Below are 22,561 nucleotides of genomic sequence, written 5' to 3'. Positions count from 1 at the left end.
CCTTGCAGTAAGGCTGTGGGGTAGGAGTAAGCCCACAGAGTGACGCTGCTGTAGGACTGCCCCCAGCAAGCAGCGTACCGGACCTACGGTTTCCATGCCATCAGACATTACTAAGGTAACATCTTGAGCCAAAAATTCTAAGTGACAACACTGAAGACACCTAGGGAAGCTCCTGCAGGTGACTGAGGAACAATACTCAAAAGCAAATGTACAGCATATAAATGCAAAGGCGCCTTTCTAGCTGGAATATGAGCCTGGGGAAACATTGCTATGAACTTGCTGTTTTCCTACAGTCTTTCCTTAGCAGCTCCTGCCAGCTGCAGCCAGAGAGCCAGTGCAAAGCTGCTGCCGTTTGCAGCTCCCCTGACTTCTACAGGAGCTGGGGGCTCTCGTGAAAAAAAGCTTTGGCATTGACAAGTAGTTGGATCCACTACCATGATACTCAGTCTTCCTCCTGATGGGAAAAAACAGTGGTCATTGCTCTTTGCACTTAGTGCTTTTCAGGAATTTTCTAGTTACCTACAACTGAAAAGAACCCATAAAATGGTGCATTCTTTCACAGCATGCATTTCAGGCTCTTATTCCATGGTCAGATCCTCAAGATTAGTTCAGTCCAGTCAAGTGCCTTTAGGTACTGCCCTGCAAGAGGACCTGAGGGGTGCATGTGGATGTCAACCTACTCCCTGGAGCCCGTTGGGGAGTGAGGGGGAAGAGGCTGGAGCTGGGACCCACTTGGGCAGGAGAAGAGGCTGGTGTTGGGCCCGGCCCGGGGGCCAGCAGAGGCACATCTCCTGTCCCAGGACCCCGAGCTTGTCCCTTGGGCCTCCCAAGGTCAGGGACAGCCGCAGCCTGGTCAAAGAGGTGTCGTGAGGCTCCGTTGACGTTCGACGAGCCCCTCAGGGAGCCTGAAGTGTTTCTGCTAGAGGGATGCTGAACCAGGGCACGGCTGTTACTGCGCTGAGGGGCCGCAACCCAGACACACGTCAGCCTTTGTCACACCTGCTGTTCAGGTGCCGGGCCCCGGGAGAGGGACGGCCCGAGGCCGGAGCCGGGCGGGGCGGAGTGGGGTGAGCACCCGGGACGATGGGCCCGGGCAGGGCCGCGCCACGGGAAGCGTTCGGGCCGCGGCCGGGCCCGGCGGCTGGAGCCGCCTCCTGACGTCGGGAACCTGCCGCGCGCGGGGGCGGGGCGGGGCGGGCGCCGGGAGCGGCCCGCGGGGCAGGCAGAGCCGGCTGGCGGGGCGCGGCGCCCGGCCTGCCACCGCGCCGAGGGCCGCAGCAGGTAGGGCGGCGAGGGGCGGGCGGCTCCTGCTGCACCGGGCAGGCGGGCGGGGGGCAGTCAGGCCCCGGCAGACAAAGGGCCGGGCCCGCCCCGCGGTGGAGAGGACCCCGCGCCGCACCTGGTCCGCCGCGGCCCCTCGGCGGCTCCGGCCGGGGCTGCCCGTCCTCCCCTCAGCAGCGAGAGCGGCCTGGCCGGGGCTCGGGGGAGGCGGCCACGGGGCTCGGCCGGCGGCTCCCGGCTGCCCTCCCCGGGCGCTTTGTCGGGGAGGCGGCGTTTCCCCGCCAGGGCCGGGCGGGGGGCGCGGTGTGGCGCGGCCGGTCGCATGTCGTGACACGGGCACGGAAGCCCGTATCGCCACCTCCCAGAGCGGTTCTGCGTGTCCGCAGTGACAGAGAGGGCAGCGGGGCGTGCGGTGTCTCCTCGTACACCCCCCCCGGGCCCGCGCCTTGCCGCGGGAGGTCATTCATCCTCCCCGCGGGTGTCACTCGCGCTTCCCCGGGGCCGCTGGGGCGGGGGAGGCCGGCGGTAAGGCCGGGGAGCGCAGCGCAGCCCAGATAAAATGGAGATTTCCTTCTCTCGCTGCGTTTAGGAATGCAACTCCGATCCCGGGAGGTGGGTGAGGGGAAGGCAAGAGCCTGATGTGTGCCGCTTTTATTTTGCCTCAGCTAGGGAGAGGAAAATGCGATATTGTGGGAGAGGGAGGAGGAGAGGCCGCAGGAACAGGCTGCCTGCAGCCGGGCTGTAGCAGCGACAACAAACAGGTGTGGCCGGGAGAGTTCCCGATAAGTGCTGCACGCCGTGCTGCCCTCGCAGGTTATAGCTGCCTGCTCTTCTGCCTGTCGTGGGGGGGAAGAGGAGCGGTGTACGCCAAAACCTTACCCTGGGAATTGCAGCCTGTGTTTCCTGTCTTGGGGTAGCAGTGTGGTTTGGTTTCTGGACCAGCTCAGGCAGGCAGGCAGGGAGGGAGGGAGGGAGGAAGGTTTGTGGGCTCCCAACTTAGATTAGTGTGGAAGTGGGATGAGCAATAGGGAGGCTGTTCTCCTCCCAGCACCAGTGTAACTGCTCCTGGGAGTGTACCGTGAAAGGTTATAGGAGCCAGGTTATGTCACCTTACTGATGTGCTGGTCCAGGTCGCTGATGATGGGGAAGCTCAAGCTGTGATTGGTGCAGGGTGCTGGCGATGAGGAAATGTTCTGGAAAAAATGCCTTTTTTTTTTTTTTTTTCTTCCCACCATATTTCATCATTTCATTGATTGAATTCAGCTGCATGCTTCATTTTTTAAACAATCCTTTCTTCAGCCCTGTAGTCTTACTTTGCTGTGGGAATGTTTCCAGGGCTGCAGCGCTCCTACACATGGCACAGGGGCAGAACATCCTGGCACACGCTTCAAAACTGCTTTGCCATGAGAAATTTAAGGCATGAACACAAAAAGCAAAAGGAAACGCTGATTCCCATGGCACAGGGAAGTTTGGGAACTGCACCTATGCACTGGTGTACTTCCACACTTCATTAATAGCTCACTGTGTGTCATGGTTTTTTTGTGTTTAGGATGTGTAAAGATTAAGTGCAAAGCGCCAAAATGAGCGTGACTTCGTGGTTCTTGGTGAGCAGCACTGGCATTCGCCATCGGCTCCCTCGGGAAATGATATTCGTTGGCAGAGATGACTGTGAACTGATGCTCCAGGTAACGTGGCTTTTTTTTGGTTATTTCTTGTGAAGATGCAGTAGATGTGAATGTAACACTGGTGATCTGTAGAGATGTTGCGTGCTTCCTTCAAATGACATCTTTTAAAAGGAACTTCCTTTTTTATGTTGAGTCTGCGGTTCCCATGAAGTTTTCATATGTTTGTGAAAGTGCAAGTGAGGTTTCTTTCAAATTGCCATGTCATCAGATGGATCGGAGCTGTAGTGGTGGGAGATTAATCAAATAGATTAACTGTCTTGATGCTACTAGAAGCAGTAAGCAAAGACATACCATATTATCCTGATCTGCAATTATGCTGCTGTTTTTTGTAGCCTTTAATACGTGCACTGTTTACTAGCATGTGAGATTTGAATGGGGGCAGGGTTTTTTGTTTGTCTATTTTTCCCTTTAAGTTTGATTAAATTGTCAGTGTTTGTGTATCTCAGGGTTTGTTTTTTTTTATCATGGTACAAAATACTGATGTTTAGCAGAGAAACTGTAGCTGTTCTGGTGGGGTAAGGTGGTGACCTCTTCCCAAAATAATTGTGGTATTCGGGCAAACTTGCAGTTTCTGTTAGCGCTTCCCATACCAGTGTGTGTCTCTGCTGGACCTAATCCAATGTGTCTGAAGTGTTGACTGTGGTCTGATGTTTGACAGCATAATGTATTGGGTGTCACTCCAAACAAACGGAGCTGGAATCTCACAAAGAGCTTTTGACAGGAGCAGTTTACCTCAGGAATTTGTAGAAGTTTAGAATTAAATTAGTGTTTCTGCTAGACCCATGCCATGAATACCTAAATGCAAAAAAAATTTTGATTGCACCTGCCTGCCCCTCTTTTACCCCCTTACAAAGATGTCAAAATTAGGAAGCTGCACAATAGGAATTCACTCCCCATAATTTCCACTGCTAACCTGGGCACAGGTATGTCCTAAATGCTTTGCTGATGTTCTACCAGTCAGGCTGTGTTTGTAGTTGCTGCAGTGATTTTGTATGATATGTTAGTAGTGAGGTCTGTTTAAGAGGGTAGAAGTTTTTGTACAAGGTGTACTTGGAAGGCAAGGTGTTTTCTGCCTGTAATAAAATGTTAGTGTCCACAAAAGGAGAGCTTGCAGTGTTTGTACTGTTCTGCTAGTTGGCAGTGAATGGCATGGCTGTGCTGCAGTGGTAGAGTCTGAAGCATACTCCTGTTCAACAACAGATAGTTGCTGTTGGGTTTTCCCATGAATCACGCTATTTTTTAATTTCATGTTTCATGTTTGTGCGTGTCTGATTGATGAGACATTAAAAGTATCCTGATATTTTCTGTAAATCTGCATTTGACTGCTCAAAAGCCCGATGACTGTGTTCTCTTGTTACTTGAAGGGAGAAAACATACACAGTGGCCTTGGTTTCCAAAACCGGCCTGAGTTTTAGGGTGCCCATCTTAATACCTTTTGAAGGTACTTGAGGTTTTTTTTATTGTCAGGGTTCAGCACTCTGAGAATCGCACGTTTCAAGTTGTGCCCCCCAAAATAAAAGTAGCCAAATATCAGTCATGCTTAAAATGCATTGCTTGTTTCTCTGGTTATCTATGGGGTTAACTGGACAGCATGGATCGTGAGCTGCTCCATACCACACGGAGTATTTTATGCTTCTTTGCAAGTCTGAGCTGGCTTGTCAGTGTTGCATGTGGACTGACAACCTTGTGACGCTCTACATTTGCTGTGCTCTTTTCTCCAAGGTAAATGAATTGGGATTACTGGATGAGCCAGCAGTACGCGTGACAGTGAAGCGGTTGTATCTGGGGACTCATAGGTGGTGATGGTGGTAGTAAAGGAGGTTTTGATTATTTCGCCAGAATGAAGGCTCTGGATTGTTTATAAAAGCCAGCTGCTTATGTTCATAGGGTGAATTACATGTGACTCTTTCTAAGCGTATTAGTTTACTGTCTCTAGTAATAAAGCTTTTTTAGGATCACATGTAAGGTCTTTTTTTGAACTGCACATTATTTTCCTAGCCATTTGCTTATAAAGATATTTTCCAGAGCTACCATGGGCTCCAAATGAGATGATTGTAGTAAGACTCAGTGGGGAAGGGCTGTGAACAGAGACTTGATATCCAAGCAAAGTTGTGTGTGAGCAGATGGAGGATGAGATCTAAAAATAGGCTTTTTTTCTACTGTGACTGTCCATGTCACAAAATTGTTGTGCAGACTGGCACAATCATTTGTCTTGGGGAAAGCTTAAGAAGCAGGGCAGTTATTAGAGCAGATGGACAGAGCTCTTGTGACAGTGTTCGCACCTGTAGTATTTCTGTGGTACTGACCCTGAAACTGTATATTCACTGCACAGTTATTTTGCTTATGTATTTCAAGAGACTGGCATTTAATACCTTAAAGTGCACAACTGGGAACAGACTGGCAGTGTCTGGGGAATGGACTGGATGACCTGGTTGGTGTTTTTTTGTCTCTAAGACCTTTACTGCTTAGCGATTTCATCGTGATAGGGTTTGTGGTTCCCTGTTGAGACCATGCGTATTAGTGCACACACATACGACACAGAGATAACCTCTGTCCTGGAGACCTTGCAGTCTGGCCTTTCTCATTTTACTGTTTTACGAGTGTCTTGTCTTTTGATATTTTCTTGGAACATGTTGTCCTCAAGGTTTCAGATCCCTAAACGGCAAAAAATGATGGCTTTGTCACCAAACAATCAAGCTTTAGTTTCGCCTGTGTTTACCTGTTTCATACAGGCACTAGATTTGCTTTCTGGTTTACAAAGAGGTGAAGAAACCCAGAGTCTTTAAGCTTAAAATTAAGTAGGTTTGATAGAGAGGAAACATAATCTACCTTGAAATCTTCTATACCTACTAAGAGGATTAGAAATATTTTAAGTGTTTTTGCAGCACTGTAAAGCCTCTAGTACAAGTAAATGTGAGATTTACATTGGGTTTGAATGTTAATGCATGGGCGAAAATGCCATGTAGCATAGCTTGGCATGCACAGTGTTGTTATGCTGAGTCAAGGGCTCAGTTCTGCCCTTTTTCTGAAGAACAGTACTTGATTTCTTCAGCAGTCTCACTGACTCACTTCAGGTAACAGTCAACAAACAGCAGGAGAATGGAAATGTAGACCTTTGCTAACTTGCCCTAGTACGTGCAGGTTTTTTTTTCTGTGAAGCTTGGTGGTGATAGGAAGTGATTCTCTGAAAAGGTTGGGTTTTTTTTTTTAACAAAAAATAAGAGGATTTTTGGACCATCTTGAACAAAGTAATTCTCTCCCCCAAAACGTTCCCAACTTCTTGGGAAATATAATTGCAATTTTTATGAGCTTTGATAATTTACTCGGTGTGATAGGTATTTACTCAGGGGACAAACATTTTGCAAACTCAGAATTTTCACTTAACCATTAAAACCTTCCCCTCTGCCCCTAAACAAAGCATCTTTTGCATTTTTGCTAAATGTAAATATTTAACAGAAGGGAAGCAGGGTCATGATTTCCCTGTTTTTTTGTTTTAGAAATGTTTATTGGAAAAATTGGGAAAGCAAAATATTTAATCAGTGCTCCCTTCAGAATTTCCCTCTCTTCAGAGTGATGATTTGGGCATACTATTGTCATATGCCATGTGAGTTTGTACGTGTGAGTTACAGCAGGAGTAGGTGCAGGTGACCTGATGCTTTCTGTTTTATGCCTTTGTCCTGTGTGCCTTTTAAGACAGCTTGACACTTCCTATCATGAGACATTGTTTTCGATTGCTTATAACTCTGGTAAACTTCGTAACTGTTTGGGATGAGAGTTTATGTTCCAGGTGTCTGTTTTAGGCACCGTGTTCTGGATGAGATCAGCTCCCTTCTTTGATCTTCACTGTGAGGAACTCTGAGAAAAATGTTGTTTTCTTCATATAAAGTATTTAAAAGTATGTTTAACCTTTCTTTGAGGTTCTGGTATTGTAGAGTTGGGAGGTGACGCTTTTTGAGCATGCATACCTATGTCAGAGGTGATTTACTCCCTCCTCCATCAATAATCTAAATGTATTTGATCAAGTTCCAAACCTCTGGAAAAAATTTGGAGTTTGCATGTGGTCAGCAGGGACTTGTTTGATAGTATTGTCTTAAGTCATGTTTCGTCTGGGAGTGAGGTTGGTGAGGGGATGGATTGGAGGACAGAACTGTCACAGGTTGGGCAAAGAGGATCTAGGTGCAGGGATGTACAAGGCTGTGCTAGATTAGATCAAGGTGCATCTAGCCTGGTATCCTGACTCAAACACTGGTCAAAACAGCTGTCGAGGAAAGTGCAAGGATAAGCCAAGAGTATAATGATACTTCCAGAGTACTTGCTCAACCTCTTGACCTGTGTTTCAGGAAGCCAGGGGCCAGATCTTTGCATTTAATCATTGGATTTCTGCTCTATAAAGCCTCACCAGGAGATTAAGATTTGGCTGAGCAGGGAGGCACAGCAAGGAGTCTGTCATGTGTGCGGAGTGAGAGGAGGAGCAGCAGGACTTGGAAAAGCAGAGGATGGTGCATCTGAGGCAGAAACTGTTCAGTGTGGGGAAAGCGGGCATTACAGGAGGTGACTGCTGAGCGGCATCTCCCTTAGGCCTGAGATGGGCTTAAGACTTGCTTTTATTCTGGTGTCAGCAGCTAGCTGTGAAAGCTACTAGCCAAGCATCTGTCACTAGTCCATATGGGACGTTGCATGCTGCTTATGGTATCAGTTAGTCAGTTTTGGTGGTAGGGGCTTGTGAGCTGAACAAACAAGTTTGTTCTGCTGGTGAATCGGATAAATGGTAACTTGGTACTGCTTGAATAGAAATTTTCCTCTTTTTAGCTTGCTTTGGTGAAAAGCCAGGGAGTTACAAGCATTCTAGGCACTGAAGGAACATTCTTATGGCTACTAAGTCAAGTGTTTATAACTACAGAGCAGTTACAACATACCAGTGTGAAGATTGCCTGTGTAATCCTGCTTCTGCCCCTGTGTACATAGGCATGAAGATGCAATCTGTTATTGTGTCGTTACCGGATATTTTTTCCCTGGAGGATCTGTTCTGTGTTTGGTATGCAGGGTGCACGGCACACGCCGCAAATAATACAGTGTGATGGTGAACTCTGTGTGTATGTGACATCTGGTCAAATTAAGATTTCATTGACCTGACGTATCCTACCTTCCCCAGGCCGTACTTGATAATACAGTGTCTCTCCTATGTAGTTTTGTAAGTGTATACATAAACAACTGTGAATAGGTGTGGTGTAGTTTGTCTACAGCATTACACTGGGAGGAAGCAGATGGTGTGAACTTGTAGGTGAATTCACTGCGGTGCAGAAGTCGTATCCTTCCATCACTCAGGTATTTCCTGTGTTGGGAGCTCCCAGTAGAAGCCACGGGGAATCTCTGCTGCCTTTGTGTCCCCATCTCCTTCCCTATGGAGTGGGAAGCTGTAGTCGGGACAAGGCCGTGCCCCGCTCGTGCTGTTTTGCTGCAGTTATCCAGTGGGTGTAAACCAGCACCTAAGTTAGTCCCAGGGCGTTTGGAATTGCAGTGATCCCGAGAGTCATTCATTAGGTGTCACAAGGGAAGTAGGTGTCTTACAGGCAGAAGGCAAAGGATCTAGCCTTGGGAAGGCTCTCCTTTTTGACAGGTAGTGTTTCCAGGTGCCTGGGCAGCAGCTGTGGGAGGAAGGATGCACATCCTGTATTTCCAGGCCTAGAGTTGTTTTTTTGGCTCTTTCGTCTCCCATTGTTTTTTGCTAATGTGCAGTTGATGGGAAGATTACGATGTATGATGAAATGTGGGTTGAGGAGGCTGGAGGCATGGCAGGACTGGGAAACCTGGGAGGGGAGTTCATTGCTGGAGGCAGGGTAGGGAGAGAGGTGATGGTGGCACTGCAGGCAGGTGGTTATTAGGGGTGAGAGGGCTGCACGCAGCTGGCAAGGTGCTGGGAGCCTGGCCTGCAGAGGAAGAGTTTGTTCCTCTCCAGAGCGAGCATGGAAAAAGGGGACCCTTTCCATATCTGAGATCCTGATCCAGGCACTAGCACGCAGCTCGGCTGCACTATAGAAATTCAGGCTTCTGTCCCACTTAAGGTGATGCTTTTCTGTGCCTCCTGGGTGGCTATGTAAAATCAAGGGAAAGTCAGTGCATCTGTGGGCAGCATGTTCCCTGACTGTGGTCAGGATCTGACACTGGGTCATTGGACCAGTGCTCCACTTTGGGACAGGGTAGCCAGCAAGCAAAAACCCATTCTTCCCCAAAATAACGGGTTAAGTCGATATGGGAACTATGCCAGCCTCCAAATCCCTTTGCCAAGCTGTGGGGATTACAGTTTCATTTTCCTGAGGGATTTCTCTCTTTTGTTCAGTGCCTTATTTTTTGCATGAATACTCAGGCCCTGGTTCTGTCTCAGATCCACTAAGCCTATGATCTTGAGTGCAGCAAAGCTGAAGGCAGGAGCCTCTGCAGCTTGGGAGCTGTAAAGTGAGTCCAGCCCCAGGATGAGGTGGCTACACTTGGTGAAGAGACAGTTGTCTGCTTAGGCAGAGTCATTTAGAAACCAGCAGCACAAGCCCCTGGGAGCAATCAGGCTGCCTCTCTTGTGGGGGTGTCTCACTTGCAACCAGCCTGGGGCAGGATGGAGCATTCACTAATATTCTGGAAAAGTACTGAAGTGGCCAATGTACACAACTCTGTGAAATGCATAGTGGTGAAAGAGGGAGGCCCAGTGTTCATATCTGTCATTAAATGTTATCTGGGGTTTTAGTTTTGAGGAGCAAAAATCATACTTCAGGCCAGAATGCAAGGGATTTTTGTTTGGGATTTTTTTGCTGTTTGGTTTTGGTTTTGTTTTGTTTTGCCTGTCTTCCTTCAAAGTGGGACACTGGGAGAGGTTTGTATTTCCTTACTGAGACACTTGTGCAGAGCACAGTGCTGGCAGAAATGTAACCTGTTCACTATGCAAAGTATTTGAGCAAATGTTTATTGCGTGCTGCCACCAGAATGCTGCAGTTATCTTGTGCCAGACATGCACAACAGACTGCAGTAAGGAATAGGGAAACTGCTCTCATTTGTTTATTTTATCTCCAATACCGCGATGCCTCGTGGCACTGGCAGGGCTGAGGTCCAAATCTCAGCCCTGAGCAGTAGGTTTTTGCCCATGGTAATTCTCCTGGGGAAAAAGCAGCATCTGTATCTACATAGACAGCTGAGCTCCGTCTGCTCCCTGGCCCTGTGGGGAAATGCAGGCTGGTTGGCTGTATTTTTCCCCCTACCTTCCTAAGCAGGTCTTGTTTCCTTGTGGGTTTTGCTTGGCATCTCTGCAGCTTGCGGTTTCATCTCGAGTGCCCTGTTCTGTTTATCAGTCCCTTCACCAAACACAAAGCTGTAGGGTATCTTCAGCACACGTCACAGCGTGGTACGTAGCTCTGTGGAGACTCCTGCATACTTCTAAAGCTGCTTTTGCTTCTCCTATGCTAAGCAGGGGGTTTTGCTGATTTGATGCATGCAGTTTTGCAAATCACAAGTGAGCTCCCTGGTTGCATGTCTGATTGGGGACTGATGATCCAAGATGTTGGTACAGGTATGGGACTGGCAGACCCAGATGGGCTGTTCCTATTTTGATTTGGACTACCTGTTTAATATGATCTTGGTAGAAAGAAGAGCTGTAAGATACCTCTGTCTTCAGATATATGCCACATCACATGTGCATTTTGTCTATGAGGTATTTAAAACATGATGCATTGTAGATAGTATGATGGAGCAGCAGGACAGCCTTATATTAGGAAGCGATTTGAATGTCTGGAAATGCAAGCCCTGGATGAGCTTAGCGTAGTAACAAATCAGTGTCCGTGTTTTCCCTTCAGAGAAGTGTAAATGTTGTTAATCAGAAAAGCACACGCTGTGTTTTCCCGAGAGTTGTTTTCATTTGATAACAGGCCCAGTGTTGGGACATGGTGCGAAGGCTGCGTTCTTCCTTCATTCCCAGCCTCTTGGAGTGTGGCCTTATTTCTTGCCTGCAGATCACTAGTGCTTAGGAGGACACCTCCCTTCCTTGCTTTCTTTTCCCCTTCTCAACCTCATCTGAAGTGCTCCGACTCTGGTTTTGTTGTTCGGATCCAAGCAGAATATCAGTGATCCTTGCCATAGCTCAGGAGTGCTGCTCACCCCATCGCAAGCACTTTTCTAGTGAAACAGATTAACTGCTAGGGTGTATGGTTATTTTCTGCTTTTGACATCTGCATGTAGGCACTTCAGGTTTTTTTTAACACTTTACTGGAAATTGGACTCCTGTGTCCCCTCCCGACAGATGGATCAGTCTTGCCTTTTGTTGTGGAGGTTGTGATTGATCATAAGCAAGGCTCAGTATTTGGTGCAAGTATGCGTTTAAGCGAGAGAGTCCTCTTATATTTATGATTCAGTCAATTTAATCGCAGCTCTTCAATTTATAGTTGCCTAAAATCTTTCAAGTGGCGTTGCAGATGGTTGGGAGCTCTGTACCCGTGGGCTGCTCTGTAACGTGTCAAATCTGGGTTCTTAAATCACTGTCTGTGATTCAGTGGATCATACATTAGAAACCACTGGCCTGCTGGGCTGAAGTGACTTTTGCGGGAGTGTTCTCGGGCTCTCAGCCGTTACCAGTCTGGAAACTGGTTAGTCTTTTCTTTGGAAGTGGGATTGAGGCAGTCTGCTCCTCTCTTGAGAACAAAAGCACAATCAGCTGCTGGGCTGCTGCTGTCACTGCACACGAGAGCAGTTTATGTTAAATGTGACTGATGTTGAAATAAACCACACCTCGGCTCTTAAGTAAGAGTGACCTTTGGCAAGTCTGCATCAACATAAATAAGGTGTGATTTTAGTTATTCTAAGTTGAGTTTCCTTGGAGACAGGCCCTTAGGAACTTCTGCCGGTTCGTGTGATGTTTGCTGGTTTAACTTAAACAAAACTCAGAAAATTTCTCTCTTCTCCACAAAAGCATGAAATGTCACAGAAGTGCGATCTGTGTAACAGTTTGCCGTGTTCCTGGTGTGCTCTTTAAAGAGATGCTGAGAGATCGTATCAAGACCGTGGGTCAGATTTTTGCATATTGTTTTGACGTCTTTTGCAAAGGGTCATCTTGAACACAGCTGAAACTTCCTTGGAAGCAGAGAAGTTTTGGCATAAATTGGTTCTTTTGGTGACCTCTTCCTGCTTTTATGTAGGAGAATATCATGTTGCTGGAATAACATTTCTGCTCCCCTGTGATGACCCTGGTCTGGCTTGGGACCCCTGAGTGGCTGTAGTCAGCTGTTGTAAAATACAGCAGCCCAAAGGCTGTGCTGACTTACATCAGGGTCAGATGCAGGGCAAATTGAATTTTTGGGAGACAGCCGGTTCCCAGAAATAAACCCTTTTTTAAATGGCCTGTGATTCACTTAAAATCAGATGCCAGATAAAATCTACCCTAGCTTTTTGTCTGGATTAGCTTTTTGGGGTAGAAGCCTTTCTGCCCTTGGAAGGGGGCTAGAGGGATTGTTCCGCCTTTAACATCTGTTAATCTTTAGTTGAGTCTCTATGACATGCGGTAAAAAGCTAAAGCAAACACTTTTTTTTTTTTTTTTTTGTTAATGTTCCCTCACATCCTGTTAGGAACAGTGATGTCAACAATTTTGGGTAGCAGAGGGACTGGGGAAGACCTTGCATCTGTGCTGTGCAGGCAGGACCCCTGTGTGTTGTCTTTGAGTCCAGCAGGATGAAACATATTTATATAAATGCCCATGGATGGGGAAAGGGGATTTCTACCCATGCTGTGAGCAGGGATGGTCTTCCCCCTCTGCTTTGTAAGGAAGGTGCAGTGAGCCCTCTAGAAGCCCCAGCCCAGGTGTGGAGCTGTCCTGGTTTCAGCTGAGAGGATTGATTTTCTTCATAGTAGCTAGTGTGGGGATATGTTTTGCATTTGTGCTGGAGACAGCATTGATAATATAGAGATGTTTTTGTTCTATGGACCTATTGTTGAGCAGTGTTTACGCGGGGCCAAGGCCTTTTCTGCTTCTTGCATTGCCCTGCCAGCGGGATGGCTGGGGGTGCACAAGAAGTTGGGAGGAGACACAGACAGGACAGGTGACCCAAACTGACCAAAGGGATATTCCATACTATATGACGTCATGCTCAGTTTATAAGGAGCTTGGGGGAAGAGAGGGGGGGCGGCGGCATTTGGAGCGATGACGTTTGTCTTCCCAAGTAACCGTTACGCGTGATGGAGCCCTGCTTTCCTGGAGATGGCTGAACACCTGCCTGCCCATGGGAAGTGGGGAATGAATTCCTTGCTTTGCTTTGATTGTGTGCGCGGCTTTTGCTTTACCTGTTAAACTGTCTTTATTTCAACCCATGAGTTTTCTTACTTCAACTTTTCCAATTCTCTCCCCCATCCTGATGGGGGGGAGTGAACGAGCGGCTGCGTGGTGCTCAGCTGCCGGCTGGGGTAAAACCACGACAGGAGCCCACACTGCTGGATGGTTGTGGGGATGGACCCTGGGCACGCAGGGCGGTGGAAGGAGACCCTCTCTCATCCTCCCAAAGGGTGTGAGGGACCGTGTGGCAGGTCAGGTACAACCCAAGCTTGTGTAGCATCAGCTGCTGCCGTACTCAAGACTGCTGCTGGACACATTTCCATACTGAGGGCCATGTGCTGAGGTGCAGGTCCTGGGCAGCATCCCTCAACCATCCTTACCTGGACTGTTCTTACCTCATGCTGCATATACCTGCCACAGCCACTTGGGTGATTGCAAGTTGGACTGAGGGGCTGCATCTAATGTGAATAGTAACAGAGAAGCAGCAGCTTTGCACTACAAATGCATCAGACCTGCCCTACCTTGAGGTCAGACACCAAGTGTGGGGATTTCTCTGTGTCGCTTCCTGCATTTAGGACTCAGCGTAGCAGGAGATACAAGCGGGGTGTCCCCAACCATATTGTCTCTGCCTGTCGCACCAGTTGTTTGTTTCTTTGGGGACCAATTGATGTCCAAGCGGCACCAGTTGAGCAGCAAAGCATCAAGTGCTGCCTCACTTTTTAGCTGGGACTTGAGATCTGACACCTTGTAAATTCAGCAGAGTATGAATAACTGTATTAGTGAGTCAGCTGGAGGCTTGGAGTCACCTGCCCATCTCCTCACCACCTCTGCTTGCAGTGGCACGTTGTGAATGGCATGAGGGATATCGCAAGGTGGAAGGGCAGTCTGCTGTCCAGTAGGTGCTTGCTTCATATTGGTACTTCAGGGTCATTCTGGAGGACAGGTCTTCTGGGCTGACAGTATGCTCTGCAGGGGCAGGAGGTGCCATTTATCAGCTCTTGGGATATTACCAATGTGCTTGACACTGGCAGGGGCAGAAGAAAATTCTGCAAATGGTAGCAGTTTGTCTGGAAAAAGCCTCTGTGTTTTAACCAAGGAATTCCCCTGCAACAATCTTTGCCTCTACATGCTCGCAAGGAAGTAGGTAATGGCTTGCTGACAGCAGTGCTGTGGAAGTCAGTGTGTTTATACTTGGGAAAAGGGAAGGACTTTTCACCAGGAGCTTGTTGGTCGATGCCTAGGCAGAGGAAGATTAGCTGACTTGGAGCATGGCTCATCTCCCTGTTCTGGTCGGATGTGCCATGCTTTCCTGGCCTGAGATACCAGGGAGATCTTGGTGTCACGTGTGCGTGCCGACGGAGTGACTGTTTTCAGGGACTGGTTGAGGTCAACTGCAGCAAGAATTCAAGTTGCAAGAGGCAGTAGGTCTAAAGACAGATGGTCTGGTGTCTTTATAATGCTTTGTAACACTTATGTAATATTTCAAAATTATTCAGAGATTTTGTTCTAACGCTTTTTCCCCAGAAGTCTGACACTATTCTTGCTAAGTGTCATACTCTGTTTTGAAGATAAGGTGCATTTGGTACTTGTGCATTGTGGCAAAGCCAGTGGCACCAAATCACTGTCTGGTTCAGTGTCCTCAAACCTAGCTTTAAATTTGAATTTTCCTAGAGTTGTTTTCTTTCTCATACCAAGTTTATTAATCTCCCTCCAACTTGGAAAACATCCTAGAATTTAAATCAACTCCGGGACATAATCCTGGGAACGGTATACATTGTTGTGAATAAGTTTGGTTTGTAACTAAAGAAAATTATTTTTTTTCTCTTTGAAAAATAGGAAGAAATCATCCCAAGTAGGAGTGTCACTAGTGAACAACTTCAGCTGTTGATAAATGGAGCTCTTCTATTTTGCCCTGGCTGAGATCCTGCCCCCCAGGCTTTCAGTTTGACTGGTTTTGTTTTCAGTGTCTATTGATATAATTTATTGAAATTATGGCATAGTCTTGACAGCCTTCAGTGATTTTTTTTTTTTCTTTAGTCTCCATGCAAATAGTGTGTTGTCTTCAGTGACCTGTTTAAACAATCATGGAAGCGTTTTCTGTTTATTCTGTGGTTATTTATAGTAGTAAATAATATTTAATTCTTCCTGCTCTTCCCCTCTCTCCTCTCTACCCCATATCAAGTTAGTTTAATGTATGTCTAAATGCTGTTTTGATTAACAGTGTCTCTTACGCCTGACCAGTCTCACATTCATTGTGCTTTCATTGCCAGTCCCGCAGTGTCGATAAGCAGCACGCTGTAATCAACTATGACAAGGAGAAAGATGAGCACTGGGTGAAGGATCTCGGGAGCTTAAATGGCGTAAGTAGCAAACCTCCCAGCTGATGGAGGTGAACACGCGGTGTGCTGAGTCTGCAAGTGCTTGTGCACTTACTTAATTATACTGTTAGACCCTTTTGGGTCACTGCAGCTGTTGGCATGAGTTAAGCTAAACATACATAATTATTTGTAAGGCCTGAGATGGAGGTTGTGTGGCATCTCATCTTAGAAGAGGAAAGCTTTGGTGAATATTGTATTTCTTTTTCCCTTTCTTCTGGTGTCCTTGCAGAATGCTTCAGGGCTCACAAAATCACAGAGCCTCTTGCAAAAGAAGAGGAAATAAATTCAGTGTCGTTTTGGGGATGTTAACATTAAAATGGTGAAGATTCTGGAGCAGCTGTTCAGCATGAGCAGGGTGACCTTTTGGCAATTCAGTTGTCAGTGCATGGAGTGATTTATGGGATGATGAGACATGTAATTTCTTTGGGGAATAACTACTTAAAAACACCACTTTTTTTATTTATAATAAAGATTGCTCTTTTGCCTGCCTTGAGCCTGGTTTGTGTGAAGACCGAGGGATAATGTTAGCCCAGAACAGGGAGCTGAGCCTGCCTGATCCTTAACCCTTGCTTTGGTCCCAATTCACGCAGTGGTGTTAGGCAGCTCCATGAGGGCTTTGCCTGTCCACCTGAATTCTGTGATTTTTAAATACACCATCATACTTAAAACTGCCTGGATGTCATGGCATGCTCTTTTTTTGGCTGTTTCTTCGTACCAGCTCTTCCTCTGCTGGAGCAGGTCTAAGCTAGATTCACATAATTGTCTTCCCAGTAGGGGTTTTACTGCATTCATTGTTTTGGGCTTAGAAACAGAAGCCCTCCATCACTGGAACCACAAAACCACAAGATGAACCCAGAAACTTGTACAAAACCAGTGGCTAAAGCAGGCCTGAACTGTTCTGCCTTTTCTGGCATCTGAAAACAGCAAGAATGAGTGCTAATTCTTCTCAACCGAATAGCTGAAGGCACAGAGCCCTGCTGAAATGAGAATTTCCAGTAACTGGTCTGGGCTTTAGCTGTATCCCTGGTTCAAAACCTGTGGTATTTAACTCATTGTGGCAAAATAACAGGTGAAAATTCTGCTTGCAAGAGATGGAAGGCTTATACCATTAATTCTCCTCTATCTTCACATGCTAAAGCATATGAATTGACATTTTAATAAGACTTGCGCTCAGAGAGGCAGTGGAGTAGAATGAGTTACAGCAGTGCATGTCTTCTGCAGCTGGTCAAACACACTTCTGCTGGAGAAGACTGTTGTGGCCAAACTGAAATTATTTTGCATGAAAGAAACATAGGTCCTTATTTGAAAATTTTCATGCAAACTTGTTTCCCCCTCGCCCGAAACTAAAGAAATCACTTTTGAGAACCTTGATTTTAATTCCGTTTTCAGAATTTGCTTTTATTTTGTATTTACTTTATGGCTCGTCAACAATGCATTATATGGCTTTGCTGGATAATCTGGCTTGTATTAATTGTCTAAATGTTTTGTATTGTTTTTATTATAATGTTCAGCTGATTCTGCAGTCTCTATTAAGGGTCTTTTGGTTTTGGAGGTAGTATTTCTATCTGCAATAAGCAGTTTGCTTGGGTTATTTTATTTGAAGTAACCGTGGATGAAGAGGTAACATCAAAATGGGTTTTCTTGCAGACTTCTGTTTTGCAGAAAATTCAGGAAATAATTATTCCTGTTCCAGATCTGACTGTTGTGGGCTTTTTAAATATTAAAAAAATTCATGCAAATAGGAATTCCGTGCCTTTTAACCAGCTTCACTGCTTTTATTCTGAAATTACAGGCCTGTTCCCCAGCTCCTCTGTAAGTTGCCAGGAAGCTGGAGGCTGTTGTCTGCTGAGGTTCTAGTTTCCTACTCTAGCATTTATTTTTCCTCTGTGGTTAATACTTGGTCTTATCATGCATGTTTGGCTTGGCTGAGGTGAGAAGACAGAAGATGACTGTGCATCTGGTGAACGCATGTCAGTTCATTTTCTAGTATAATTTTGATTCGTCAGAGCGTAGCTGCATTCATACTGAGGCTACAAATACTCAGCAGCGAGTTCCTGGTCTGTGGGGCTGGGTGAATCCCACCTTGCAAGGTAGGGTAACTCCTGCTGTCTGTGACTGCCCTGGCTGCAACTAATCCCCATCAGCACACTGGTGCTTCTTCAACTGAGTTCCTGATTGATTTTTCTTTGGCCTGGGTTATTACAAAAGTATATGGGTTTATTTGTGAAAGATGTCCATGAGTGCTTGATTGTTCCTCCGTTGGTTCTGCGAGAATTGCTCCCTAGGGGATCTCCTTGGAAAGCAGGCATCTGAGACATCCGAGGCATTTGTTCACAGCTACGAAGTACATTTCTTGCACCTTTATAAGGATGACTTAGTTTCTTTGGGCCTCAACTGCCTGGAGCATAGAAAAAAATGAGTATGTGCATCTTTTGTGTGTGGGCCCTGTTGTACTGTTATATGGTGTCTTGGACAATGTGGCCTCAGACATCATGCAAATGCTTGTTTTCCTGTGCATTTTCATTTTCCCCCTTCCTCTGTGATAGGCTTTGCTTGTTAAATTATCAGGCCTTGGGGCTGACACCAGTCTTGTTTGACATCCAGCGGAAAGCTGATTCCCAGCTCAGTAATTAGTGTGTGAGTTGTAGCATTTGCTGCTCTTGCTGGTTGTGAAGGGTGGAGGAGAACAGGGAGCATCTGAAGTCCCTAAGTTATTTATGCACCTCATTTATGTGCACGTTGGGGACTAAAATTTCATTCGTAGTTGGTGGAAAGGTAGACCTCCCTAGAGGTCCCTTCAGAGCACCTTGCTTTGAAGCATAATTGGGGTGCTCCAACTTGCTCATTGGAGCTACTTGCCAGTGTTGATTTTTCTAGGGAACTTAGGTCTTCACCTGGCTGACTTTGTGCTAATGCACCCTGAATGTGTGCAGTGCTATTGGCAGATGGGCACGGGTGTCCTCCAGGAGCCCTATCCATCTGAGATGCATCACCTCTATACCCTCAGTCAAAAACCATTCCTGTGCTTCTTTCCTGCAGACATTCGTCAATGACGTGAGGATTCCTGACCAGAAGTACATCACCCTAAAACTGAATGATGTCATTCGCTTCGGCTATGATATCCTTCTCATCTGAAGAAAGAGTAGGATGTGGTCTTTGGGTTTTGTACTGTTTGCTGCATGGACAGTTAACAGTGCTAATTGTTGCTAATGAGTAGAGGTGTTTGTTTTGTCTCCTGGAGCCTTTGGATGGCTCATAAGCTTTTGTTTCTCCATCATGGACCTGATTCAGAGCGTATTAATCATGACGCCTGCTACCTTCATTGGACTTTGAATCAGGCCTTGCATTGGCAATAGTGGCTGTGGAGATGTTTCTTCAGTCTCTTTCTAAGGAAGGGTTGCGCTTTTTCTTTTTATTTGGGTGGCAACTGTAGCTGGTACCAGCTGGGGAGCAAACATATTTCGTATACTTTTGTATGAACTAATATCTTTGATTTTTTTTATCCAACTTGGTTTTTGTTCATCATTTCACCCAAATACTTGCTTCTGGACAATTTGCAGATCTTCAGGCTTAAACATTTAGCTTTGGGGCTTGTGGTCAGCCCTGTGACTGTATCGATTGAAGCTTGCCTGTGCAAATTGCTTCTGCCACAAAACACAAGAGTAAATCTCTCTTTAGCAATAGCAAATTTCACCTCGATTAAGGGAGGCTAGGCTGCAGTTGCTGCTTTGTTTACAGAGTCACAGATCCTGCTACTGTCTGCTGAAACACCTTTGCCTTCATCTGTTTCCTTTTTATCCTGATGTGACTGTATGCCTGGCTATAAGTGTAGCGTTTCTGAGCCTGTAGATCAACAGTGGTAAGTAGAGGCTCCTATTGCTGCCTTTTCGTGTAATCTAATCCTTTTTTTCACTTTTTTCAGCTGCTTCTATCTGCCAAACTTAACCACTCAGGCTGAATTTAGAAGTAGCAACTGTCTTCTCCATCTTTCTTTTTTGTGGAAATTTAAGTTAAAACAGTCCAGACATTTCTGAGAATAGAGGCAGAGACTAAGTTTTACCATTGGGGGGAAGGAGGTGTTTGGCTGGCTCTTGTGCATCCTTGACCCCAAGGCCACGTTCTTATGCCTTTTGTTGTCCCCATGATAATCAGTTTGTGCTTGGCCATGCTGTAGCCCTTGAAATACTCCTTGCTGGAGCCCAGAGAGCTGAGGCAGCGAGGAGAGGCCAAGCCTCCCTGGTCTTCCAGCGATCTGGGTACCTTGACTGTAAGCAGTGCTGGTGCAGGAGCACTCACTGTTGCAACAGGATGCTTAAACTGATGTGCATACAGTTCTGGATCTGCTGGAAGAGAGGGTTTTCTAGGCCTTGTGTCTTGGTCTTGGTCTCACTCAGTCTCTTGCCATTTTAGAAACAAAAAATCCTTGCTTCACAGTAGTTGTTTGGTGGTTTGGTTTTTCTGTTGGTTTGTTTGTTGTTTTTTTTTTAAAGGGAGGTAGTTGCTGAATCTTTTGGGGGAAAAAAAAAAAAAAGAAAAAAGATTATTTGCCTTCAGATCTGCAGTTTGATGAAGGTTCAGGCATACATAGGGGGTGCAATACCGAGTAGCCCCTTACTGAGCACTGTCACCTGGGATCATGTCATTACAAGTGGCCTTTCAGTGCACACGTGGTGATGCTGTTACAGTCCCATAGGCAAACTTAGTTCTAGCTTTTTGTGACTTTGCAAATGTTCTTTTGATGTAGCTGGTCATGTGCCTTCTGCTCTCTAGATGTTTGGGGAAAGGTATAAGTTAGTGCCTAAAGCCTGGGTAGGTTTTTAATGGCTGCGATACAGGTTTGAACAACTTATGGAAAGCAATTCTGAGCACTAAGCAGCTGTGTTGAAGTGTTTAGTCCTGCAGTCCTTACATGGATATTCATGTGAAATGAATGACTGCATTTACGAATTGTAGAATTTATTGCCCTCAACAGAAAAACTTTAGAGAATGTAGGTTTTAGACTCTTATCTTTACTTCAGCATGGTTGGTACAGCAGTTACAATCTCTTCCTCTCCTTTGCTGCTTTGGTGCCACTCTCTTTAGAAGTGCTTTCTGTGCACACCACGTTCAGCTTGGTGTGGATGGCAGCATCTCCTGAGGTCTCTGAGTCAGCTGTGTGCTGTTGCATAAGAGCGTTTGTCTCTTTTCCATTTACAGTTTCACTTACAGACTGTGCGGAGTTTCCCTGCTATGCCAGTATCACTTGGTTTATTTTTAGTCTAACATTTTCCATCTTTCCTTTTTCCTCCCCTTTGCTCTGTGCTGTGCTGATTGGGTTGTTAGTGATGACATTGCCAGATGCTTTTTTTTTTTAAAAAAAAAAAAAGCCCACAGTGTTGCTGAGGATTATTGCCTAGGCTCAACCATGTTGAACGCTTCCCTTCCTAAGAGGTCACAGCAGCTCGTGACCTGATTTACTTTTCATCCAGAAAACTGCAGTGGCTGAAAGGCCTTGTCAAGGCAAGAGAGCACTGTAGTCCCAGACATCCCTGCAGGGAGCTGAACTCTATTGTTCCCTTCTCCAGAGTACACAAAATTGCCCCATCTTGGCCAGGGTACCACGGGCAGAGTGGTCTGCCTGGAGCTGCCAGCAGGATGTGAGTTGAATCAGGTCTCTGGTTGCTCCCCTGGGTCCTGCACAGAGCTACTAGTGCTCCCCAAGCTTCTCCTACCCTGCTCCCCTTGTCTGCTGCCCTTCAGTTGTCATGGGTCTGGCCAGCAGATGGGATTGCTCTCTTGCAAAACAAGCACAACAAAGGCCATGGTGGGCTACAGCGCAGGCAACTTCTAGTACCCTGTGTATTTTAAGCTTCTCTGGTTTTATGATCTTGTTTTCTTTCTGTGACTAAATGCTAGATTTCTCTGTCCATCCAATTCCTTTGCCATTTCCTTAACAAGTTCTGTACATTCGAACATGTACGTCCTGGAACAAATTCAACACAAAGTCCCAGAAGAAGCATTAAAGGTAAGAGTGTCTGGGTGCAGGTGCATTTTTAAAATGGTCGAGCAGCCTGAAATATTAAAATACTCTTGATGGCAGTAAAATATTCCACAGTGTGAGGCTCTCCTTGCATTGGGACTTAACAAAACCTTCCTTTGAGGAGAGATACATTTCCCAGTTACCTCTGCTCTGATCTCTCTTATCCCTGTGCTAACATGTATATGAAGTTATTTATGATTTCATGACTGCCAACAAAAAAGGTTACTAAAGCTGTAACATATTAAAGAACAGTCAGCACATTAACTTGTGGGTGAAGCACAGCAGAACTTGGTCCTTCCCAGAAGTGGAGCGCAGATGACTTTTTCTGACCATGGTGACTTAGGGCAGCTCCATTACACTTCCTCCAGCGGGCTGAAGTTTGCTTAATTTATTCCTGTATATCATCTCATTTTTGCCTTCAAGCTCCAAATTTTTACTTGCTGAGTGAGGAGTTTTTTAAACAAAGAGTTCAGTAGCAGGTACAAAATATTCAGGCATTTTCTTATCTAAGGCAGAAAAGCAGCCCCCTCTGGGCAAGAAAGCTGTCATGTTCAGCTGAAGGACTGGGCTATCAGTGCCAAGCATCACCTCTTGGCTAGCAGATACTGTCTTCTTAGCCTTGGTTTCATGTTTAGGACTTGGAGAGGATTGAAAATATAACAGCTAGAATTGGGCAAATGATATATTGAACTTACTCAGGGCAATCTGGATGGGTATACCCTTTTATTAATTTACTTGTAATAAACCCACTTTTAAATAGCTCATTTATTATGTTAATACGGAGCCTGTTTTAAGGCAGAATCACTTTCATAGCTGGAGACAGGGTTTGGAGAGAAATAATTAAAATATCTTTTAATTACCTTTGCCAAAAAGCTGAGATAATGCAGATGAGTGCCCTGA

At 46.1% G+C, this 22,561-nt stretch overlaps 1 protein-coding gene across 7 annotated transcripts in view; it reads left to right on the top strand.

The window, feature by feature from the left end:
• Nucleotides 1–1,143: 1,143 nt before the first annotated feature.
• The window catches only part of CEP170B (centrosomal protein 170B), a 60,912-nt gene continuing 39,494 nt past the window's right edge, over nt 1,144–22,561 (top strand). For 6 of the 7 annotated variants that reach the window (XM_075753403.1, XM_075753407.1, XM_075753406.1 and 3 more), the window contains exons 1-5: nt 1,144–1,281; nt 2,831–2,966; nt 15,535–15,624; nt 18,682–18,762; nt 21,590–21,646. In XM_075753403.1, coding sequence (XP_075609518.1) covers nt 2,862–2,966; nt 15,535–15,624; nt 18,682–18,762; nt 21,590–21,646 — 333 coding nt within the window. In that variant the 5' untranslated portion in view covers nt 1,144–1,281; nt 2,831–2,861. Of the gene's footprint in view, nt 1,282–2,830; nt 2,967–15,534; nt 15,625–18,681; nt 18,763–21,587; nt 21,647–22,561 lie in introns of all 7 variants that reach the window. The other variant, XM_075753404.1, reaches the window with a different exon arrangement.

This window comes from Balearica regulorum, chromosome 5 (assembly GCF_011004875.1).
Source record: "Balearica regulorum gibbericeps isolate bBalReg1 chromosome 5, bBalReg1.pri, whole genome shotgun sequence".
Lineage (NCBI taxonomy): Eukaryota > Metazoa > Chordata > Aves > Gruiformes > Gruidae > Balearica > Balearica regulorum.
Note: the sequence above shows the minus strand (reverse complement) of the source record. Positions and strands in the feature narration are given on the sequence as shown.